Source organism: Patiria miniata, unplaced genomic scaffold, assembly GCF_015706575.1.
Source record: "Patiria miniata isolate m_02_andy unplaced genomic scaffold, ASM1570657v1 HiC_scaffold_29, whole genome shotgun sequence".
NCBI lineage: Eukaryota > Metazoa > Echinodermata > Asteroidea > Valvatida > Asterinidae > Patiria > Patiria miniata.
This window is the reverse complement of record NW_024037068.1, coordinates 16,931,602-16,955,341: the sequence shown is the minus strand read 5'-3', so window position 1 is coordinate 16,955,341 and position 23,740 is coordinate 16,931,602. Positions and strand designations below refer to the sequence as shown.

Here is a 23,740-nt window from a genome sequence, read left to right as displayed (position 1 = left end):
TGAGATTCATTTCCAAGCATTCAAAGTGTTTCATAAAACGTTTGGGTTTGTTTTCATAACATTGCAATGGTGCACAGCCTTTGGGAGGTGTGTCCAGGATCCCCCCCACGTGTAAAAAAGTTGGGCTAAATGGGTTGATAATTCGACCAGTGCTGGTCGAATAATCAACTGCCTACACTCTTGGGCAAATTCTTCCCAATAGTTTGACACTTTTTACCATATATGAGTTATTTCACACCAATGTCGGGTAAATAACATTGCCCAACAGTATGTTACCCAACGTTTGTACAGTACAGTTGTCCACCACCATCGTCTGCTAAAGGAGCGGCACTTTAATGTACTGGTACTCCTATCATAATGATGTACAGTCATGGACCTGTCTTGGTATGGTTAAGAAACAAATGTACTTACCCATGATGACGAATGGATACCAATAAAAGCTCCGGCGAGTCTTAATCAGTGAGCGATTTTGAGAACAGTTTTCTGAATTTCCTGTCCGTTGCAAGGCCTGAACACAACTGCCTCTTGTTTAGCGCGCAAAAGGCGCCGCGGGTGTGGCCTGTCCTAATTTCAAATTTAATTTCTCATCCATTCTCATCCTGGGAAAACCCAGGACAGGCAACAACAGCTGTTTGTGGAGTAGATAACGCCGCCATGAACTGCCTGGCCAATCAGAAAACGAAAATGACGGACCCGCCAGGTGGTGCGAGTGTACAAGCGCCGTTTATTATTTGCATTTGAAAAAGGAATTCGCAGTTTGCGTACATTTACTCAGAAACCATATCGTTACCGTTTCACGAAGGGACAGGCATATAAAAATGACCCTTTTTGGCTTTAAACATCGCTCTCAACCACTCTGACTTGGTTTCGAAGCAGACATTACGTGATGTCTTAATAACATCATGGAGCTATAAACATGAATGTTGTGAGGGGCAGACATTATTGCATATTCACGAAGATACGCTTACTCGCTGTGCACAAAACATATTGTTCGAAAAGGCGTAAACGTAAAATTGGTGAGATTTCCGTTGTTGACACCTTTGATGATTATTACTGGGTTGACTAGAAAGTTAAGCTATCTACGAATCACGTGGGCGTTGTATATACTGCATAGAGTAGATGACTTGTGGTGCATTTTGAAATTATAAAATAAGAAAGTTTCTCTTGCGATTATCTCGAAACGTGTCGTCCGAATTGACATGCCAGTCCCTTCAAGAATCCAGTGACGATATGGGATCCACCCGATGTTCCCCAGTCAGTCCCTATATATGTTCCCAAATGTTAGGGTAAGGGTTTAGGGTAAGGGTTAGGGTTAAGGTAGGGTTATGGTAAGGACTGGGAAATAAAGGGACTGGGGAACATATAGGTACGCATCCGACGATATAACGCACATATAAATAGAAAAGGTACCATTTTGGACTTCAGAGTTCATGAAATGCGTGTTTCTTAGCGATATATTTTGTGCAACTTTCTGCTCCTCTCATAAGTATAAAAACTATTTGACGTTCCTTTGTTAATTTGTTAGTTGAAAAGTGCACGTTTCCGGACAAGTAGGTTCGCTGTTGTTGTGGTGTCGTTTCAGGAAGACACTGTTAATGTTTGGAATTCAAACGTGCGCTCTTTGCAAAAAAATAGTTCTCATTGGTTTTCTGCCGTGCACACACCACAATTTATCACTACAAAAAAAATCATCTAGGTCAGCAAAATAAAAAAAAATCGAGAATCTTTTAACCTTACAAATGTAACATTGAGGTTTCTGCCTTGAAATGACATCACACTTTTGCTCATAAATATGGAATTTTTTATTAGCATAGAAACTAAATTTTTGAAGACCGTATCTTCATGCCACATTCAAATCAAAAATCATGTCGACGTGTTCAGTGTTTTTCATTAAAAAGTGAAAGTATTTCCATTTTTCAAAGCTGTAACACATGGTGTTTGCATTATCTGTCAATCTTGTCAAGCCTCACGACTATTAATAAGGCTCCTTTCCACATATGGTGTGCAGTAAATGCTGAAACAAATGTTATAATTGCTATTGCCTGGTTCTCACTTGACCGATATGTTCAGTCTTTTCGGTAATCACGTCAGTGACATTGGGTTCTGGTCGAGGCATCCAGCTAAAACTGGAGTAGCACTGAATGGAATTATGTACACGTTGAACATGAACAATGCTTTCTCACTTTTAAGTATATAGTACAGTTTTTGTATTTGTAGAGAATTAAAAAAATGTTTAACAAGTGTAAATTTTATAAACAGCTAGTTGACAATTTCTTGTAGACATAATATACTTCAACAATTTCCGAGTTCTGTGCATATAAAGTTGTGAGACATCCAGTTAAACTATACTTTTCAAGGCAATAAAAATAAAAATATTTATTTTCAACATGAAATTGACACTAAATTTGTACGTTTGCACATGTACAAGATTATTAACAAAACCAATTTAGCAGTCAGATTATATACCGTGCCTGGGTAAATTCTAAACTACATTCAGTCGATGAACGTAGAATTAGGTATTGTTATACCTTACCACATTTAGTTCATAACACGAATGACAAAAAAAAATACCATTTACAAATGATTTCATGATATGTTGTATACATCCCATTTCAAATGCAGCCACTCAATTACCGATTAAAAAGAATAACCACCAAGGAAAGTAAGCATTTCGAAGCTAATATAAATAAAAAGTGCTCTGCTAACAGTCCAGCGGACTCTGTGTGACAAAATATCGATGAATTGTGCAATTTTTCATTAGAGCGTGAAACTTTGAACAGATGATCATATTCATGCAAAAAAAAATGTTTCAGATGTGAAGCCATCGCAAATCCACCGTTTTAGGGGCGTGACAGCCACTTAAAAAGGGGGGGGGGCTCATCATGCCTGCAGTGAAAACGGTTGTTCCCACTTTTCTCAACAGGAAACTTCACAAAGACATAATTACATAGATTTTTAGTGTTTTCCAGAAGTGGAGCCACCACAAACACACGTTTTGGGGGCAATCCATTTTGAGCTTCTCTCTTCCTAAAAATTGTTTTCTGAAGCTTAAATTTCACTTAATACACTCTGCAATTTATCTGGTACTGCAACTTGACAGATGCATGCCACCTAAGGGCGCCACGTCGTTGGTGAAATCAGAACTAGCGCGAGAATAAGCTCCGGGGTCGGGTTGTCAATAGCTCCAGAAGTTCAACTGATATGGCAAACGAAAATTTTCACTCGAACTTGCCCTAGGGCATTTCACTCTGCACCGGCCATCTTTTTCACAGCCGTGACGCGTGTAGTGAATGTACGCGATTACTCAGCCCGACTCGATGCTGCCTGTGGGCGAACGAGTGGGTGAGTGAGTGATGCTGGTCGAACTTTGGCCAGATTTCAAGTACACGTAATCGTCCGGGTTAAGATTTCCCATCTCGAGATAGCCCTGTTGATGAGCGAAATATAAGTAGTAAACACAAGAAAAGCAAACCACAGTTAAAGGCAGTTTCGGCTCAGTGGATATTACACTTTTCAAAAGAGCGAAACATCGTGCACATTTTTTTTTATCAAGAAACAAGATTTAGTCCATTCCATTAAATAACATTCAAAATCAAAATCCATTCAGCTCCCGAAGGATTGCCCAAAAGAAACATTGTTTGTGTCATTGTTTAGTACCACAACGAACTTTGATCCAAGTAAGGTTTTGGATAATACATCGGTAAGTTACTTTTAGGATAAACGCAAATTATCCTATATGCCTTTAATGTTGCTTTGTGCAACTTAATCAGCACCTTTACAGTAAATAAGTTGATTTGCTTCCAATTTGAGCGTGAATAACGACCAGTTCACATATAGTCACATGCCTTTCCAATTGTTTTTGTGTTTTTCGGACTGCATATAAACAACGAAGTAAGCCCAAACTTTAATAAATCACTGCAGAGTGTCGATCAAGATGAAAAGATGGAAAGTGGCAACATGATCGGTAACTGGAATGACTTTCCTGAGTGCGATCAGGGTTGTACAGAGCGACAGAATTGCTATGGCAGAAAATATGAGAAATAGAATGACAGGTGATCAGTACACCTGCTTGGAAAGTGAATACCCACCGCTGCATCTGCAAGGATGTCGTCTATGGTGGTGTGAAGACCAGCGAAATCCGGCCTGTCTTCAGGTTTCTCCTGCCAGCAGTCCATCATTATCTGGTATCTGCAATAGAAATGGGGTAAATGTCAAATGTATGTCGTTGTATACATGTATACAGACATGGAAATTGATCCCTGATTATAACGATATACTAGCGGAAACGGAAGATGGAAACACTTTTGGGGAAAGATCAATTGTTGGCTCTGGAGTAAAAACCTGAGGTGAAATCTCGATTTTGTTTTGGGTCGATATACTGACTGTCATCGAATGGTTGGTCCTGTTTCTGATGATAATTGGAGCATAGAGACCGAAAAATCTACAAACCAGCCTTCAATCCTCTAAGAACTATCATTTTTACTAAAAAAGTTCAACACAATTTTTCTCCGCAAATTCCTTCCTGTCTGTGCACTGGCCTGCAAATGCCACAAAATTGCATTTAATCAGATACAATAATATGCTATATACGATTAATACCAACTCCATGCTGGCGATAATGATTATAATAACAGGCATTTACAAAGCGTCTTTGCCAATGAAAGGATTCAAAACGCTGTAAACAATTCAAAAAGATTGGAAACAAATAAAATCAAAACAAATGTGTTCTTTACGAGTCCCTTGAACTGTTCAAGAGGTGATGTATCCCCGATGGTGATGGGGATAGAGTTCCATGTTTTTGGCCCAGCAACTCAGAAGGCACGGTTCCCTTTATTCGTGGTGGTGCGAGGGATGAGCAAATTGACTTTCCAGGGGAGACCTTGCCGTTCAGGTTTGCTGAAGCCCACAACATCGGAAATGTATGGGAACTTGTTGGGCACGGTTTTGTTCATGTTGAGTGTTGTCTTGAGCACGGTCCGGACGTTAATTGATGGAAGCCAGTGAAGTTTTTAGAAACTGCAGTGGCAAGAAGCAATATATGGCGCAAAGTGCCTTGCTCTGAGTATTTTTAATAGCTACAAAAAATGGCAACCAATTGCAGATAATTAAAGAGTTACTGACCCAGATCGACCCCTTTAGACTTACATGTCGTCGCTACAATGCTCTGGTTTGGGTAGTCGGTAGCCCTGCTTTATTTCATCGATGACCTTTTGCGATGACATGCCGGGGTATGGATGCGATCCTGATGAAAAGGTGATACATAAGTAGTCGTGAATTTAAGGTAACGTGACGTCAGTTTGCGTTTTGCTATAATCAAAGATACCGTTTTATAACCATAAATTTTCAAAATGGCATTGAGTTACTATCTGAAAATGTGCTTCAGTTAAATACGTGATTAACAGACCTATACTGTTTATACCCCTAAAATCTAGTCACTCATTGAGGACGCCCACATTGGGCCATTTGTTGGGTGCGGTTAAGTGAACAATTTAGACTCCTAAAATACGAACTTATTTGTCGTACTGCTTATGCGTAAGTGAACATGATAATGACAGTGGTAAGTCACATGCGACGGTTCTAGTTCATTTAAGGTAAACAGACAGGATTTCATAGCAGTCCTAATGTCATAATGACAGCGGTATCAAGACATGAGAAAGGAGCCTCCCAAATACACTTCTAAAAATTAACGGAGATTCCGACTCACCTAACGTAACCAGTTCCCACAGAAGAACACCAAAAGACCATACGTCACTCTTGATCGTGTACATATTAGTAAGCAGTGACTCAGGAGCCATCCAACGAACTGGTACCCTGCCCTGATGAGTACGAATAAACAACAGTCTGATGAAGATCTTCCATACCTTGATGGTCGGAAAGAACGAGTGTTCAAGTGCTGATGTTTATGATCTTATGTTTTCTCTCAAATTGTTTGTTGTTGCCCCTCCTCCCTGGCCTCCTATAGTTTTCGGTTTCGCTACGATGTGACTAGGATCTATTGTGATGATGCGACGAGTGATTTTAAATAGGTTTGTAATCTGGTGGTTATCACGTCTCACTTGGATCGAGGGAGTTTCAATTCAAGGTTGTCAGCATGTTAATCACACTACTGTTTCTTGAGTATAGTCACTGCAAACAAAATCTAACTTCTCAAGAGATGATATGTGGTTCACTCTGTATGGACTCCAAGCAGTAGTGATGGTCGCACAAATGTGAAATAGAACCTCTCTTTTTCTAAATATTTCTGGATGTATCAATGGAAAGCTGCAAGGCGATAACCTGATTCCTAGTAAGATCCAGCCACCAGAGGGTGGCCTCTAAAGTGCGTGTACTAAATGATAATTATGTTGTATACCTGCGATTGCATTTCGTATTGGCTTTTCTCGGCCACGTCTCGAGCCAGTCCGAAGTCGGACACCTTGCATATCAGTCCCTCGCCAAGGAGGATGTTGCGGGTCGCCAAGTCCCTGTGGATACACTGTGAGAAGACAAGTTAATAAACTACATCAGACTACGGACTCAAGATAATGTGTGGGAAAGAATTAATGTGGAGTCTGTGTGATATGGCAAAAAAATGACAAACTTTTAAAATCAGTACCAGTACTTAATGCTACAGAGGCATTGTTACAAGTTTGGTTTGTAGAGCAATCAGAATGAGAGTGAATTTGTGCTGAAGGGGACCCGTCCAGAGCAAAATCATGCTAAGGGGATGATAGAAATTGGAAAAAAAAAATAAGTGGTGAGAAATAATTAGTTGAGAACAAGTTGAAAATAATTAACAAGGCGTTTAAGTTGATAACCGGCCTTTTTGTATGGTAAGCAAGCTGTTTTTTTTTTTTTGGGGGGGGGGGGGGGGGTTGGGTTGTCTGTTAAGGTTGAGATGTTTGTGAGTGTTGTTTTTCAATTTGCATTTGCTTGGTAGATTAATAATCCTTAATGACTAACTACACACAAAAGCTCCAGCTGGACGCACAACTACTAATCCTGCATCTTGGTAACGAGGCACACTGAAAGTGACGCATTGTCCACTGATTTATCTCCATTGACCTTACATCTACATGCGATCTCACCTGTTTCGATGCTAGGTACTCCATCCCCCTGACCACCTGAGATGCGAAAGTCAGGATCTCAGTCGGTGTCAGGTCCTTCTTCTCCTTGAACTCTTCTTTCTTCAGGTAGAAGGGTTCGGTGCCCGTCCGAATGTGTCGCAGGTAGGTTTGCAGGTCTCCATGGGGAACGTACTCCAGGATTATGTACATCGGGTCTGAAGGGAAAGACATCAACAATTAGTTAAAAGTAGAAATCCTCTCGTCTGCATGTATGCCACCTGAGGGCGCTACACCTTTGGTGAATTCGCAGGAATAGACGAAGAGTTGTCAAAACCGCTCTCACTCACAGCCAGTGGCGTAGCCACCGGGGGGGGGGGGGCGTGGGGGGGGGCGACCGCCCCCAATGAAACCTTGTCGCCCCCCCCTAGTCGCCCCCCCCACTGAGATTTTGAGTTTCTAAAAAAATTATCATTGATCTACATGACGCCATGAGCCCTATTATGTACTACAATGTATCTTTTGCTTAGAAAATATTGGTTAAAGTGGTCAGAAATTGCCTCAGATAGCACCACAGAGCATTTATAATCCAAAATTTTTCGGGGCCCTTAAGCGGGCCCCGAACCCCACGCCTATAGCTCAGAATTCTGGTAGCTGATTCAATGACTCCAACCTCGAAAACAATGTTCACAAAATTTTTTTATGCCTTTAGCTGAGAAAACCTCGAAAATAATGTTTAAATTATTATCTTTTGTGCTAAGAAACTATTGGTTAAAGTAGTAAGAAATTGCCTCAGATAACACCACAGAGCATCGAAAATCCATTTTTTTGCGTGGCCCTTAAGCGGGCCCCGAACCCCACGCCTATAGCTCAGAATTCTGGTAGCTGATTCAATGACTCCAACCTCGAAAACAATGTTCAAAAAATTTTCTTATGTCTTTAGCTGAGAAAACCTCGAAAATAATGTTTAAATTCTTATCTTTTGTGCTAAGAAATTATTGGTTAAAGTGGAAAGAAATTGCCGCAGATCACACCACAGAGCATCGAAAATCCATTTTTTTGCGTGGCCCTTAAGCGGGCCCTGAACCCCACGCCAATAGCTCAGAATACCGATTTCTGATTCAATGTCTCCAACCTCGAAAACGATGTTCAAATAATTATCATTTGCCAAGAAAATATTAGTTAAAGCATGGAGGAAAGTCGTAAGAAATTGCTTCAAATCACACCACAGAACATCTAGAATCCAATTTTTTTCGGGGCCCTTAAGCGGGCCCCGAACCCCACGCCGTAAGGGCTTCGCGCTTGCATCAGTTATGATTAAGGTATGTCCCCCCCCCACTTTTGAGAAGCAATTGACGCCCCTGCTTGACGCCCCCCCATGAAATGTTCCAGCCCCCCTCAGCGCCCCCCCCCCCCACTGAAAATTCCTGGCTACGCCACTGCTCACAGCTTGATTCAGATAGTATGCACAAAATAAGACGCCTAGCATGGCAGTCAAGGCAAGTTCACTTTAACTTTGTGGGTATAATAAAGGGTGATTCAAAAAAAAGGGAACCCAAACGGGTGTTCCAATTGTTTTTTGAAAGAATCAGTAACGAAGGAAGTAATATTTCAGCAAAACAAAACTTTTCACATATCAAAAACACATCAGAACACTCTCATAGCCATGATAACTGGCACGCACTTATCATGACGTTAATTTCAGAAACACCTGCTGCTTCCAATGTAAAAGCAACACGCTTTATAATGTCTTAACACGCTTTATATAGTCTTGTCCTGCCTTCTACTTGGCTACCACAGAGACTTATGGGATTTTAATGGCATTTTAGGATACGACTGGTTTCATTTTGACTGGAATATCACGCATACCTTCAAAGAGATCCGTGGACAAGGTTAAAAGCGGTGTTTGTGTTCCAAATTCCAAAACTGTAAAAGTATACATGAGCGATTTTAATGATTTATTTTCACGAAAAGAAAGTTTATTTGTGAGGCTTTCATATTCTAGATCTGGAAAGCGCTAGATGCAGAACTTCTTCAGAAATAGGGGGCACCTTTTTGCGTTTCCTTTTCTTTTGACTCACCCTGATGTACACTCACTCACTAGGTCGGCCACTTTAAGACATAATTGCAGTCAGGTTTATACCTGTATTGTTTTAATTTTCAAAACTTATCGAAACTCATCAAATTGGAGATGCAACTTTTTGGTACATTATTCGAATTGTACCTTTATCAGTGCAGTATCCGAGCATAGACAGGACATTGGGATGTCGGTCCAACATGGAATACAGTCGCAACTCTTTCTTGAAATCACTCTGATCGTTGGGTGTAGCACATTCTAAACGGTAGAGGAACAAGTATTTTTGTGTCAGCAAAATGAAGAAAAAAAGATTGTTTGAGGTGCAATTTTGTTACACTGTGGGTGTGACTGGTTTGGTGATAATCTACTGAAAGGCAGTGAATCATTTTCGGGTAGAGTACCCGCGAATTTGTGAAACTGTTCTATGAAAGTAAACAGTAAAAAAATGCAGTCTGTGATCGCCACATATGTTAAGCGTACGTGAACATTGTCCTAACTTTGCCAATGGGGGGGGGGGAGGTGACGTCGCACTTTTTCAGCGTAAAGTGGACTAAATTTGTCCAACCATCGTCGACGAGCTTGCTTTGACTTGAATGGACCGTTCCGGATATTGCAATATTCCACCCCCGCTCCGTCCACCTTCGATTCGCGTACACTCTTCACAGTGCTTGTGACTGAAAGTTGACCCCGCTATATTGCACAGTGGTCACCTGTTCAAATGTCGTTATCTCATTAGTCAATGAAAGACTATCAAAGTCCCTCCAATAACTACAAATCTGTGTAGTACTTTAGGCCTATGAAAATGCCGTACCTTTCAACATCTTCACGGCCACCGTCGTATTGGTTCCCCTACGGATGATTCCCTCTGCCTCGGCCTTGTAGACCACAGCAAACGAGCCGCTGCCTAACTGGCCGAGGATGTGCAGTTTGTCCCGCGGGAACTCCTTGGCCGGTCCATTTAATTCCGATGTCGATGCTTGGAGAGTGTCAATCAAATAAACATTCGACAATTTCTGCAAGACGGTAAAAAAATCGTCAAAATGGAAGGGCCATTGTGCTTTAACAGTTTCCGAGTTAATAACAAGGTCAGATCGAACTTTCTAGGGCGAAATTGTTGACGACATGCACGTTCTTACGTTGTGAGTCCGCAAAGCGTCGAACCAATTTCAACTCTGGCATGTGCATTCTCAAAAAGTGGAAACTGGTCTTGACAAGGCATAATTAGGATGATTTAAAATGTGACAACTTTTGGCATAATCACATAAGATATTGCTCGACATTCTGACTAGATTTACAAAGGTATCTACCAACAATTAGGTACTCAAAGCGCTGGTAAATATGACTATTATTAAAGACAGGTAATAAAGTTCATGAGAAATATGAGACCCATTATGTAGCACCTTTAAAAGGGTTAAATGCTGTGTGGCATATTGCAGCAACTGCAAGAAACCCCTTCATTTAACGTGGGTTATTTAACACATGGGACCAACGGCTTCACGTCCCATCCGAAGGACGAGGCAATAACGGTAAAGCGCCTTGCTCAAGCTGAGAGCACAAGCACCGTGTTCCCGTGAGGATTCGAACCCATGTACCACAACACACGAGTCGAACACCGTAACTATCGGACCACATCACCCCTCAAACTCCAACATTTTGACCCGGAAATCTTGACAGAAGAGTTATTTTGACCCAAAAGAGTAAAAAAGGGATCGTTGATTCGTTCTGAAAAATTGTCTGAGTTTCTCGTCAGGCTTAAAAGACAGAATCTGTCATTATTTAGAAGCTGCATTTTAGACACTGCATAGTTACCAGTGATTTTTTCATCACTTTTTTTCGGATGTAATACAAGATAGATAAAAACAAAATTAGACGTCTTTAGACACTACCCAGCACCTTTTGGATGAGCTCCTGTCCACGCCCTCTATCGACTGCAGACAGCCGGCTGGCTCTGCGATTGCGCCGTGACCTTTTGACAAAGCAAACCACGACAATGACCAGCAGGACGATCAAGACGACGACGACAACGACAATGACAACAACAACATTGATCGTCGTGGTGTTTGCATTAGCGTCTGCAGGAAAAAAAACCACCCCAAAACATAATCGATTACATTTCACCTTCAATAAGTTTGAAATCTTGGTTTTAACTTCTTTTTAAACTTGTCCTCTGAATGGTTAGAGTACATTCTTAAAAGTCCAAGGTCAAAGTTGATCAGGAATCCGAATCGTATTTGACACGATACTTTAGAGACTCAAAATGACCCAGTTTTGGTCAAAATGACACTTCTGTCAAGATTTTCGGGTCAAAGTGACACAGACAATGTTCCAAATAAGTGTAATTTTGACAAGGAAATGTGTCATTCTGACCCTGAAAACTACAAAGTCAAATTGAACCGGGATTCCGAAAAATCTGACCCGGGTCTTATACGAATGTGCAGCAGCTTCACCCCCATGGATTCCAAACATACTTAATTGGCGTAAGCATACATTTTTAACGTTTTTATTTGTATACAACAATGTTGAAGGAGGCCGAAGGGTATGTAAGTTACTCACTTTGACAGTTGTTGCCCGTGGCGCCATTTTGGCACGTACAGTCATACGAGTTGCCTTGCGGCATGCACTGCTCGCCATTCTGGCAGGGGTTAGTCATGCAAGGGTCATCGGCTGAATCTAAATAAAACAGGTAAGACATTTACGTCAAATGAAGCTTCTAAAACTTGATCATATTAAACCAGGTAATTATGAAAGAAAACAATGTTCTTTTTTCGAGAGGGCAAGAAAATATTTCTTTTTTTCAAAAATACTTATCTGCAGGCAACATACATTTGCCCAACTAACAGGTTTTATTCCCCTTGCTTACATTAAAGAAGGTTACCGGCCTACTCAAAAAGTAATGGCCAATTAGTCAGTCGCTGGTAAGGTCATAACAAGCAAGTGAGGGTTTTGTCTACCGTTCATTCGAACAGTTTGTCACTTTACAACTAAAGCTGAACGACTTGTGATTCACTTTCATTACGTTCATGTTCATTAAGTTGGTTATCTCCACGATCGGAGTCAACATAAATTTCATTCAACCTAAATCTCACGATACATCACACATTAAATATTTCAACATGGAAGCAAAGAGATTTGGATCTTTCTAGAATGAGTATGACGACTAATTATACAGATATTTTTACATTAATGCATATCATACTCGGCAATATGAATAGTCAGTGGAAAGACCGGGGTTAGTAAGAACACATGTATGTTATTCAGGAACCAGATTATTTTCATGGCTAAAACAAGCTATGTGGCTAAAATACCCAATGCGCTAAAAATGAAGAATATAATGAGTAATAAGAGTACTCAACAAAGTACTTCAAACAGACATACAAATGCAAATGATGTGGGTGATAACATGTACAATTGGTTAAATATAGTGAGTAAGTAATGTATATATATATATATATATTAGCTATCGGTGTGTTTTATTTCTGTTCTAACATTATTAGTGTTTTTGCATCAACTAGCTTTTTGGTGGAAGGACATAAACTTTCTAAGATTACAACTGAGTCTTGCTATCGGAGACAAGATGAACTGATTGGAGATGTCATGAACTTAAAAATATAGACCGATGGTGATTCGAATATAATAAGTATCCACTCAAAACACACAATTCTACGCGGGTCACCTTCTATATCGTCACCATATCATAAAGGGACGGATATGTGGATTTTGAAGAAAAATCGTTTTCGAGATTCTTGCAAGAGAAGTTTCTCCAATTTTAAAACTGAAAAAACTACTGCTTTGCAACAACTTTATGCAACTGGGAAACTTTTATATAATTATTTTAATGGGTAAACTTTAATTTTGAACACATAATAAATAACACGTTTGCCAGATTTAATTAGTAAAGGGGCCCTATAGCCGAGCGGTTAGAACGTAAAGCTACGGAGTGGAAGGTCGGCGGTTCGAATCCCATTCGGACCAAAAACTGGAAAACTCTCTCTGACGACCCAACAGTAAAATTGGTACCTGATTCGTTCAGGGAAGGTAAGACAGCGAGAGGAGAGGACTGGGCCCCGCCACTCATATGCCGCACCCAAGACACAGTGGACCTCTAACATCCCACTGCCCCTACGGCCGGTATTGGCTATAGGACCTTTACCTATCTTCAAGGAATCGAAAATCAAAGTTGTCCACATTTTCATCCTTGTTCCATGGGTTCTTCCATGAGAATATAAAATATCGGTCGACTTACTTAACGCCTTTCAGTGCAATACGTTTTGTACGTGTTCAAGGGGCAGGCATATTCGCGTCTCTTGGTGAAATTTTTTTTGAAAATTTTTACAAGCCCGTCGCTTCATCCAAGTCAATTTTAATTGGTGCCTTGAACAATTTCAGGAAAGTTAACAATTATTTCACTCACTGTTGCACATATTTGTCCCTAGTTTCATAGCATGTAGTCTTTAGTTCTGAAAAGAACTTGTCCTCCTGACGATGACTAAAGCAGGCTAGTCGAAAAGTTGAGACCAAAGACAAGTTCTTTTAGAAAAGGACTAAAACTACTTAGCGATAGCAGATAACAAAAATATGTACTGGGCAGTAGTGGTGTTATCGCAATCAATACGACACGAATACTCCACCATGCAAAGCCTAAAATCTTATAACAATGTACTCACTTTGGCAATCCCCTCCAATAAACCCGGCGGGGCAGGAACAGTTATAGAAATCACCGGTGGACTGTGGAATACACGTGCCGCCATTTTGACAGGGGTTTGGGTTGATACAAACATTATCTATATGTAAAATAAATGGAGATTTAATCACCACAAAGCTGAATAGCAAATCATTTGTGAAATAGCCAATGTGAACCCCCAAACACTTCGGTCACGTCATTTCTTATTCCCAGGACGATAGGGACTAAATCATGAATAATTCAGCAGTTTCGATTGGGCCAGAATGTTTATTCATGAGAACAGAACAATGATACAAAGAGCATTATTGTTATAAAGTCAACCAGTTACATTAAAGCCTAATAGCAGTAGTAGTTAGAGTAGTCTAGTAGATAGCATGATGAGTTATGGAAATAAAGATCCCTGGTTCGAATCCACGTCGTCGCTGCTCATTTTCGTCGACTATTTTTCTTTTCCAAATTGATCTTTGAGATAATTTTAATTTGAGGGAAAACGCTCAAGAACTCGAACATAAAGTGCCCTGCAATGTTTTAAAGGAAAAACAGAATTATGCATGACTTGGCCCTAGCCCTTCTAGGAAAAAATACGATCCCGGATCTGACAATATCAAAAGGGGGCGCTCTCTCGGTGTTATGCATATTCATGATGTCCAGGGGAATTAGAGAATAAGTTATATAACAGGGAATAGTAGTGTTTAAATCACCAATGATTGGCAGCTCATTCGTGGACTGGTTGAAAGAAGTCCTGACTTCTAATCAGGCGAACCGAGTTAGAATCTCAGTGAGCGTTTTTCACTTCTTCTTATTTTACCTTTTAAATAAGTGAAGTGATGCAGGAACATTTCTCGCAAGACGTAAAACCTATCTTGGGTTTGTGTTATGGAGAACAAGGCATTAGATATGCATACAATGGACCAATCAGAAGATGGAAAGCAGAATGTCGGTTGGGAAAAAAATCGCTCCTCGGTCGGTATGTACGTCCGCCTATTGTGATCAACGAGCCTCTTCATACGTACATTCTAATGAAGTTCAACTGAACTATATTATCCTTAAGTCTGAATCGAAGAAGTCAGTATTCATTATTTCGAATACAAACTTTGTGTAGTTCAGTCTAGTTTCACTCTGTTTTGATTATGATAGGTAAATGCATTTTACATATTGCATACCTTCACATGTTGGTACCGAGTCACTCCACGTGACGTTGTTGTAGCCAGTCTCAATGCATTCAATGCTGGATGCTCCATGGAGGGTATATCCAGGGTCGCAGGAGAAATCCACACGAGTCCCGAAGAACTTGTAGTTGATGAGATTGTAAGACAGTGAACGCGGGTTGGTGATGGTGTGGTCTCCGTTGGTGGGTGGTCCTATGTCGTTACTACACACTCCTTGTGATACTGCAATAAGACAACATAATACGTATCTTGTGAACTTCTGATGAGGCGATCCAAGTTGTTGATGAGTCAATCACAAATGCCGTTCGCAAGTCAACCGCAAGCTACTTCACAAGTCCGGCCAAAAGTTAAGCCCCAGTCACACAATTACGGTTTTGAAATGTGAATATCCATGGCTTACCAAAAATCAATCGATCACGATGAACCGTCGAGATTAGTGGAGAAATCAAAGTTCTAAGAATGCTCTACGGTTTCAGAACGGATAGCCGCGACTGATCTACGGTTTCTCTACGAATACACCACGGTTTTGTCAAGAATATGGACGGATTGGTGAAGAAAATCGACGGTATTACTGAGAATAATGACGCCAACGTAACGGTTGTCTGTTATTGGACCACGGATGACCAAGGTTCTCCTACGAATAAAGCTTAAACATTTGTAGTACAACTTTAGCAGAACTCTAGCACATCCTGGCATATCCGTAGGACATTCGTAGCGAATTCGTAGAGATTTCTACCACGAATGAGCTACGAATCTCCAATATGAACGAATAAAGCCACGAATAACACTACGAATAAGTACGGTTGTCCCACGGATGTCCCACGGTTGCACTACGGATTAATGTTCATGACGGTTTACCACGGAAGTTATGAACAGTTTTAAACTCCCGTAGCCTTTCCACGAATACCCAAGGAAGATGACGGATAACCACGGATGTACCAAGGATGAATACGGTACTCCCACACTTTATCACGAATTTCAAATCGTAGAGATCCGTATAGCTACAAACCGTGAATGTGTGACTGGGACTTAACATTGGATGAATGTTGACAAAGGAATGCCCTTGTCTCATTTTATTTCAATAGTTTGTGACATGACGAAGGACTGGATGATTTATGATGGATTTATGAGGACGTGTGATGTAGTCAACTGGCTTTGAATGAAAATCCACAGTACATTTGAATGAACTGTAAAATGTGTTCAGTTGGTTATTTTTTTCTACTCACCTGTGTACACGGATATGCGCCATTTGCCTCCACAGATCTGATTGCTGTTTCCGGGGCAAAAATATTTGCAATCGGAATCCGGCTCTTTACCGTGTTTATCGTAGTTGTCATTCCCACACCAGCATTCGTATTTGTATTCCATTCCCGCATATTTATACTCCGTAGGTTCCAAACAGTTTCTGAAGCACCACTCTACCGACTGTTCATATTCTGTGGCTGCTGGGCCGACCGATAGGGAACGATATTCAGCGTCCCCAAAACATCCCAAATAACCAGGAGCTGGAAAAAGAAAACAAATTTGAAAACATAACTCGTATCAAACCTACCCGAAGCCAAGGGCGGATCCGCCCCCCCCCAAAAAAAAAATACCCCCCGAAACCAATTGTTGGTTTGTTTATGTGACGTCGCAATAAAGGCAGGCAATGAGTACACCACCATCTTTTCTAACAAAACATTGGCTAAAGTCGTCAGAAAATTGCCTCAGATCGCACCACAAAGCATCGAGAATCCAAAAAAAATTTGGGGCCCTTAAGCGGGCCCCGAACCCCACGCCGTAATTTGTTGACCCACTTTTTGGGAGACACAAAACAATTTTGGGCCCCCCCAAAAGAAATTGTGTTCTGGATCCGCCCTTGCCCAAAGCATACATAAAGTTCGTCAAAATGTCCTAAAGGTGTCAAACCAATAAATACTAGATGTACTTAAGATTGGGCCCTAACTACATATTACTTTATTTACCAGCAATGTCAGATGCTGCTCGTATGATCGAGCTACGGGTTAGTAACAAAGATCGGAACCCAAACCTCAAAAAATATGTTTCATATTTAAAAAAACAAAACAACTATGTAGCACCAAAAATAATAATTACCGGAAAGCCAATTTCATCAGCTACTTTTGGTTAAAAAAAATACTGGAATTGTTCAATCCGTTTAGGGAATATTGCTATTTAAACGCAATGACACTAAAACATGTTTCGTCCAAAAAAGAAAGCAATATATTTATTTATTGGATTGCAGTGCTAATGATGTTATCACCGTACATTGGTCTTGAAATTCGACTCTTTCTTGGTAAAGAATATATCGTTGGTTTACTGCACAGTTGTGGTTTTGACAAACTCGCTGACTTTCCCGCCAAAGTTGATATAGCTTGTTTGCTTGATTAAAGTGGTTCATCTTCATCATCACTGCACTTTTCTTCAATATGCCAGTAAACTTTTGTCCAATTACATGTGCTGCGTGTGTAAATATAGTCTATACACATCTACAATGTCGCCCTCTATGGTAATTTTGTAACTATAATATCTTTCATTGTACATGTATAAAACAATCAATTACATCGCTATTTCAATTTTGAGGTTCATTGTTTAAAATTTTAGGTGCTTTTGGCCAAACGAATTTTTGGAGACATTGGAAGGAGAACATTTCGTGGAGAACATTTCGTGGCGGCCAGAGAACAAAACGTGGCGGCCATTTTGAAAAGCAAGATGGCTGTCATTCATTGGTTTTCTGATGAAAATTAAAACAGTCAATCTTAAACCCTTGATATTTACAATTAGGGGTGTAAGGCCACCAAGATTAATTTCATAATATGACATTCACAAGTTGAAAATGATCCTACAATGACGTCCATTTTGAAATTCAAGATGGCCGCCATCTGCAACACTCAGTATTTTGCCAACATGTTTTTTTCTTGTTCCTGGGGGTCTAATTAAGGTTTCTAGCTAGGTGGCATGGTGTCATCATTCGGTGTCTACGGCACTTAATTTCATGCCATAATATATCCCTGTGATGCATAGAATTCCAAACGGCCCAGGAATAAGCTTTCGCTTCTCAAGCACTCCATTCGCTCCAGGCTGTGTGTGTGGCACCGGTACTGGTGAAACATTCACCACCTACATCGAGACACGTCAATGTTAGGTACGTGTAATATAAATATTCATATCCTCCTATAGCTAATCTAATCAGAATGCTTCTCCGTTCAATTTTTTGAGCACGCATATGGGACCGAGGATGCAGGAATCGTTGTAGACTGTTTCCCTGGTCCCCCCCCCCAATATATGGAGACCGGTACCTAGCGCGAATTATGATTATATTCCAAATCACTGTGCATGGACGGTGATCCAACACACGCTTTTTGAAAAACTCACTCTTGTCTTACCACCTAAAGTACGCAAAATCATCAGTGTCTCCACTCTCCATGAAGGTAACTTTTTCAACTGCATAGGTTTTAAATACTGAGCAGTAATTTTTCTCTCTCCCTCTCTTTATTAATATTTGTCAGAGACACTTTCGAGTTCAGCAAAAAAAATCGATGGTAATCACATCCGAAATTGAACAATGGTGGCACAGCTATTGTCTTTTTTGCAAAAGGATCTGGTTCGGGCAAACGTTACGGTTGTAATGTTCAATTCAGGAGGCGGGATTCAGACCTGTACTCGTCATGCATACATTTGCATACATCAGGAGGGATGCCTCCTGATGTATGAAAGATTCACCGCTAGCTACCTGTCCCCATATTTAAAATCCAAAGTACAATGGGGGCAGGGAATCAGACTAGAATCGTTGCCGCATACCGCGCGCTACACGTAAAACTAAGACGGTGTGCGGTTGTCAGCTCCGGTGGTACGGTGCAGTGAGCTGCACGGCGGTGCAGGCGGACTAAACCCGGCCAGATTGCCGGCTTGATTTCAAGTCTACCTACCAGCACACTCTCCAGACGTGTACTCTTCCACCGCCACCTCGGCAAGTTGCAGAAATGCACGTGCTGCATCCACACCGGGGATGGAAGTATTGATGTCCAAGCTGACATACCTAGCAAGCCGCGGTGGCTCACACAGGAACGGGATCTCGGCCCCCTTCTTAGACTGATTGCTGGTAGCCGGTGAGCCGCACGGCAGGTTCTCGTTGAAGTTGGGGCTCAGTCCAGCTCGGGCTATCGCCCCGATGAAACGAAAACCTAAAAAAAGAGAAAACAGTTCAACTTTATTCGTCACCGTTTTCACGAAGAGCCACATATGTCGATTTTGAAGAAGAAGCGTTTTCGAGATAATCGCAAAAGAAGTTTCTCCTATTTTAAAACTGCAAAAAATACCACTTTGCAACAACTTTGTGAAGCAAGGACCATCACACTATTCTGTGTGAGCTGAATTTTTACATGAACTCAGTTACAAGACTTAATTCAGCAGTTAATTAGTGAAAATTAATTAGTAAAGATATGTGGCTCTTCGTGAAAACGCAATTCAGGTTTCTGACATATTGGCCCTTTCTGTTCAATGTGTATTTCCATAGGCGCGCGTGAGTACTCGCGCGCAGCTGAAAATGTAACAAAGATATGTGGCCCTTCGTGAAAACGCAAATCTCATTTGACCTACTTTTACGTATTTCCGTGAAATGGGTTTTGTACGCGTTCAAAGGGCCAAAATGTATGTGGCTCTTCGTGAAAACGCAAAATTCAATTATCGAGATTTTGGACTCTTGCAACATTAATGTAACTTGGAAATTAATGATGCTTTGCTTACAGAAACATGTCAAAATGGTTAAGTACATTGTTTTAAAGCAAAATATGGAAAAAAATCAAAATCGAAAAAATGGTAATTTTTGACATATGTGGCTCTTCGTGAAAACGGTGACGTATTATGTACAGACATGGTTATCAGAATGTCTGATATATATATGATATTTATAATTATCTCTGGATGATTCTCAAAATCTCCTGATTTAGTTTGTATACATTACAGATTATTTTGAATGCATATACATTTTGAAATTAGTAAAAATTTGCAATATCAAAGTGACTGGTCTTTAAGCAATTTTACCCCATCCATTCATTCGGAGGGTGACGTTGATTCTACCCAAGCAGTGCTTGCTACCTAGTTTCAGCAGCCACCAAGGATGCGGATCATTAGCATCTGAAATGTAGGAAAGGAAGAAAATGTTTTCAATTCAAATGTACTTTGTGTATTTTTAACAACTGCGAACAAAGTGGTGACGTTGATGCTGAGGGTGGCGAAAGCTAACAATGGTGAAAATGATAAAGATCGTGTCAGTTGGGATGCAAGGCGATGGGGACGGAGAGGCAATGGGGAGCGATTGGGAAGGGGAGGTACGTGGTGATGGACATGAGGTGCACGTGGGTATGGGACCTGGGATGGCAGGGAGGGAAGAGGGCATTGGGATAACGATCAGTGGGTGATGGGGATAATAATGGGGATGGGGACGAGGATCAGATTGGAAATGGGGACGGAGAGGCAAGGGAAAGGGATTGTGAAGGGGGATGGTGATTGACAGGAGGTGTACGTGGAGAGGGGACCTGGGATTGCAGGGGAGGGAAGAGGGCATGGGGGGTAACGGTCAGTGGGTGATGGGATCAGTATGGGGATGGGGACAGGGGCCAGTATTTGGATAGGGACGGGGGTCAGTGTGGGGATATGAACGGATTCAGTGCAGTGTGGGGATACGGACGGGGATAAGTTTTGGGATAGGGACGGGGATCAGTATGGGGATGGGGAAGAGGATCAGCCTGGGATGGGTATTAAGTATGGGCATTCGGAAGAGGAGAAGATTTGCTTGATCAGGTGAGGGAATGATCAGTGAAGGAATGGGGACGGAGATCAGGATGGGTATGAGGACGGGGATCACATTGCGATCTGTGTTGATAAGTGTTGCGATGGGTATTGGATGGGGACAGGAAAAAGTATATAGGGATTATAATGGGAATTAGTATGCTGATTGGAACAGGTTCAGCATGGGGAGGAGGATATCAAATTACGGAGATGCGCACGGAGATCAGTGTTTGGATGGGGATGGGGATCCGTATAATGATAGTGGTGGGGATTAGTATAAGGATGGGGACCGGATTGATATGTAGACATGGATTGGTATGGGGAAGAAAATGGGGGATGTGGATCAGTATTGGGATGCGAAGGTGGATCAGTATGGCGATAGGAACGGGCATGAGTATGGAAATGGAATGGCATCAGTATGATAGTGACATATTTCAGTATGGGGAGGGGATCAGTATGGAATCAGTATGGTGATAGGGCGGGAATCAGAATGTGGCCGGGGATCTGCATGGGTTTGGGGTGGGGATCTGAAAGTGGCCAGGGGTCAGAATGGGGCGTTCTGAATGCATTTATTATATCAATGTCTTCCGCTTTTTCTTTCTGTGAATTGGCCTCCATACATTTGTTTAATTAACTTACCAGTTATTATTCTTTGTCCATTTTCTATGCAATGTAAATAAATGTCTATTGAATTAAAATGAATTATTGGGGGATTTGGTGGCTGGACGTTGGCATGGGGCGGGAATGAGGACTGAGGAGATTGATGAGGATGCAAATGGTGGAGGGAGGAGAAAGTTGGTACATAGTCATTGATTTTGAGAATGACGCAGGTGACGAGGGAGACGAATTCGACGATGACATGAAGTTACAGCAAACGCGGAGGTATAATTCGCATTGTTCTTACCAGTGTGCGTGTAGGTATATTTCCGTCCATCTATAGCCTTATAAGAAGGGTGAGCGTCCCATGTTGAGCTCTGTGATGTATTTTTCCCATAAACAGGGAGGGCTGAAATGAATCAGGTTTTTGACAACAATTTAAACAATGACAACCGACGCAATGAATACACCATGAAGTCACTTAAATTTCCATCTAAATGTATATTATTATCTCGGTGTAAAGTTACAAACAAATCGAACATTATAATGCTGTAGATATGTGCCATTAATAGAAAACATCATGCTGATGTCACTTTAATTTCTATCTATGATACATCCCGGTATATGCACATGCAAATCGGGTCTATGGTTCTTGAGATATAGACCTTAGAAAATTGTCCATTTAATATGATATCACATGACATGTGATGACGTCATGAGGACATCACCTCGATTTTCATATGTACCACACGTGTGCACACCCCTGTCTATATGCATACCAAGTTTCAACCCAATCGGACTGGTACTTCAGAAATTACAGCTACTCGAAACAAAATGCACTTCTAATATGTAGTGACGCAATATGTTGTCATCGTAACGGAAATCATCAGGGTCCATCTCTGGTTAAGTGTATGGCTTGAAGAAGAACGTGTACAAAATATTGTGGAGAAAAATACATCTTTAATGTGAGGTTACACTGCGCATTGTAAACTACATGTACGGGCCTGATGCACGAGTTGGCCATTCCCTGAATGCATTTCATTAAGTGATATCTGTTGAATTGGATGGTGCCAGACTCTTTATGCAGACATAATGCAGCCTTATTTATTGTCATTTTTTTAGTCTGGCTTTTATGATGTGTATATTACACATTTTAAATTATTCATTAAAGCAGACTGAAATTAATTATTAATTAACTGCTTTCATTTCTCTTCACAAGTTCCAAAAATTTAGATGTAACCTCAATTTCAATTCAACGGGGCCGACTGGTGCATAAGGCCCAATAGGCCTTTTCTACATCATGTCAATGCCGGTGTGGACGGACATTCTGTCCCTAAAAAACTTTGTCTGGTTTGTCTACGAAATTGTGTCCCTGACACAGTTTTTCCTAGGTTATACTGTCAACCTTATAAAACACATGTCTTTTAATTAACAGATTAGCAATTTGCCTATTTCGCCTTGGCCGAGGAGATTACAATTACACAAAGCAAATTTTGCAAGTAGGTTGTAAAGTTCTGTTTTTTATTGAAGCGTGACCTTGGAAATACCAAACGACTGATGTCACCTACCAGCACACTCACCAGACGTGACGTTTTCCACCGTCACCTCGGCAAGTTGCAGATATGCCTCTCTCGGATCCACACCGGGCATGGAGGTATCGATGTCCAAGCTGATATACCTAGCCATCCGCGATGGCTCGCACAGGAACGGGATCTCAGCTCCTTTCTTAGACTGTTCGCTGGTAGCCGGTGAGCCGCACGGCAGGTTCTCGGTGAAGTTGGGGCTCAGTCCAACTCGCACTATCGCCCCGGTGAAACGATAACCTAGAGAGGAAAAGACAGTTCTACTTTGTAAATTACAGTTTTGCAAAAAAAATATCTTTCTAAAAAGAAAACCTCAATGAATAATAATTCGTGGGGTGAAGTGTAGAGAACATTTACCCCCGCCATACTTTCGGAGAGTGACGTTGATTCTACTCAAGTTGTGATTGCTACCTAGGTCAAGCAGCCACCAAGGATGCGGATCATAATCATCTGGAAGGAAGGAAAGGAAGAATATTAAAGGGTCCATGAAGTGAATATTTATTAGGAACTTGTTTTGTGCTTATTTCTAATCCTCTAAATTCCGGTTCATAAACTTCATGCGAATGCAAATGCGAAGCGAATTTGACGTCATGAAACATTTGCTGCGAACTTTGCCCGAGTTGAAGTATGTTTTACAAATTTAAACGTGAATAGTTGCCATGACGGCACAATTTGTGTTCTCTTTTGCGCCGAGTATGAACCGCGCTTTATGAGTCTGAAAACTACTTGACGTTCCTTTTTGGTTACTTTTACTAAAAAGAGCACCTCTCTCAACGTTTCAAATTTTCCATGCTTTTCCAGAC

The 23,740-nt window shown here is 41.1% G+C and overlaps 1 protein-coding gene across 1 annotated transcript; it reads right to left on the bottom strand.

Moving 5' to 3' along the window:
• Nucleotides 1-1,849: 1,849 nt before the first annotated feature.
• Nucleotides 1,850-23,171, bottom strand: LOC119735371 (mast/stem cell growth factor receptor Kit-like). Its single transcript, XM_038209069.1, has 17 exons — nt 22,923-23,171; nt 21,662-21,763; nt 20,011-20,103; nt 18,897-19,151; nt 16,197-16,475; nt 14,965-15,192; nt 13,785-13,901; nt 11,674-11,790; nt 11,014-11,192; nt 9,932-10,133; nt 9,268-9,378; nt 7,068-7,261; nt 6,353-6,475; nt 5,705-5,816; nt 5,146-5,242; nt 4,089-4,188; nt 1,850-3,427 (listed from the first exon to the last, which is right to left on the bottom strand). Exons 1-17 carry the CDS (start codon nt 23,038-23,040, stop codon nt 3,305-3,307), a joined length of 2,550 nt encoding a protein of 849 aa, XP_038064997.1. The 5' UTR covers nt 23,041-23,171; the 3' UTR covers nt 1,850-3,304.
• Nucleotides 23,172-23,740: the final 569 nt, after the last annotated feature.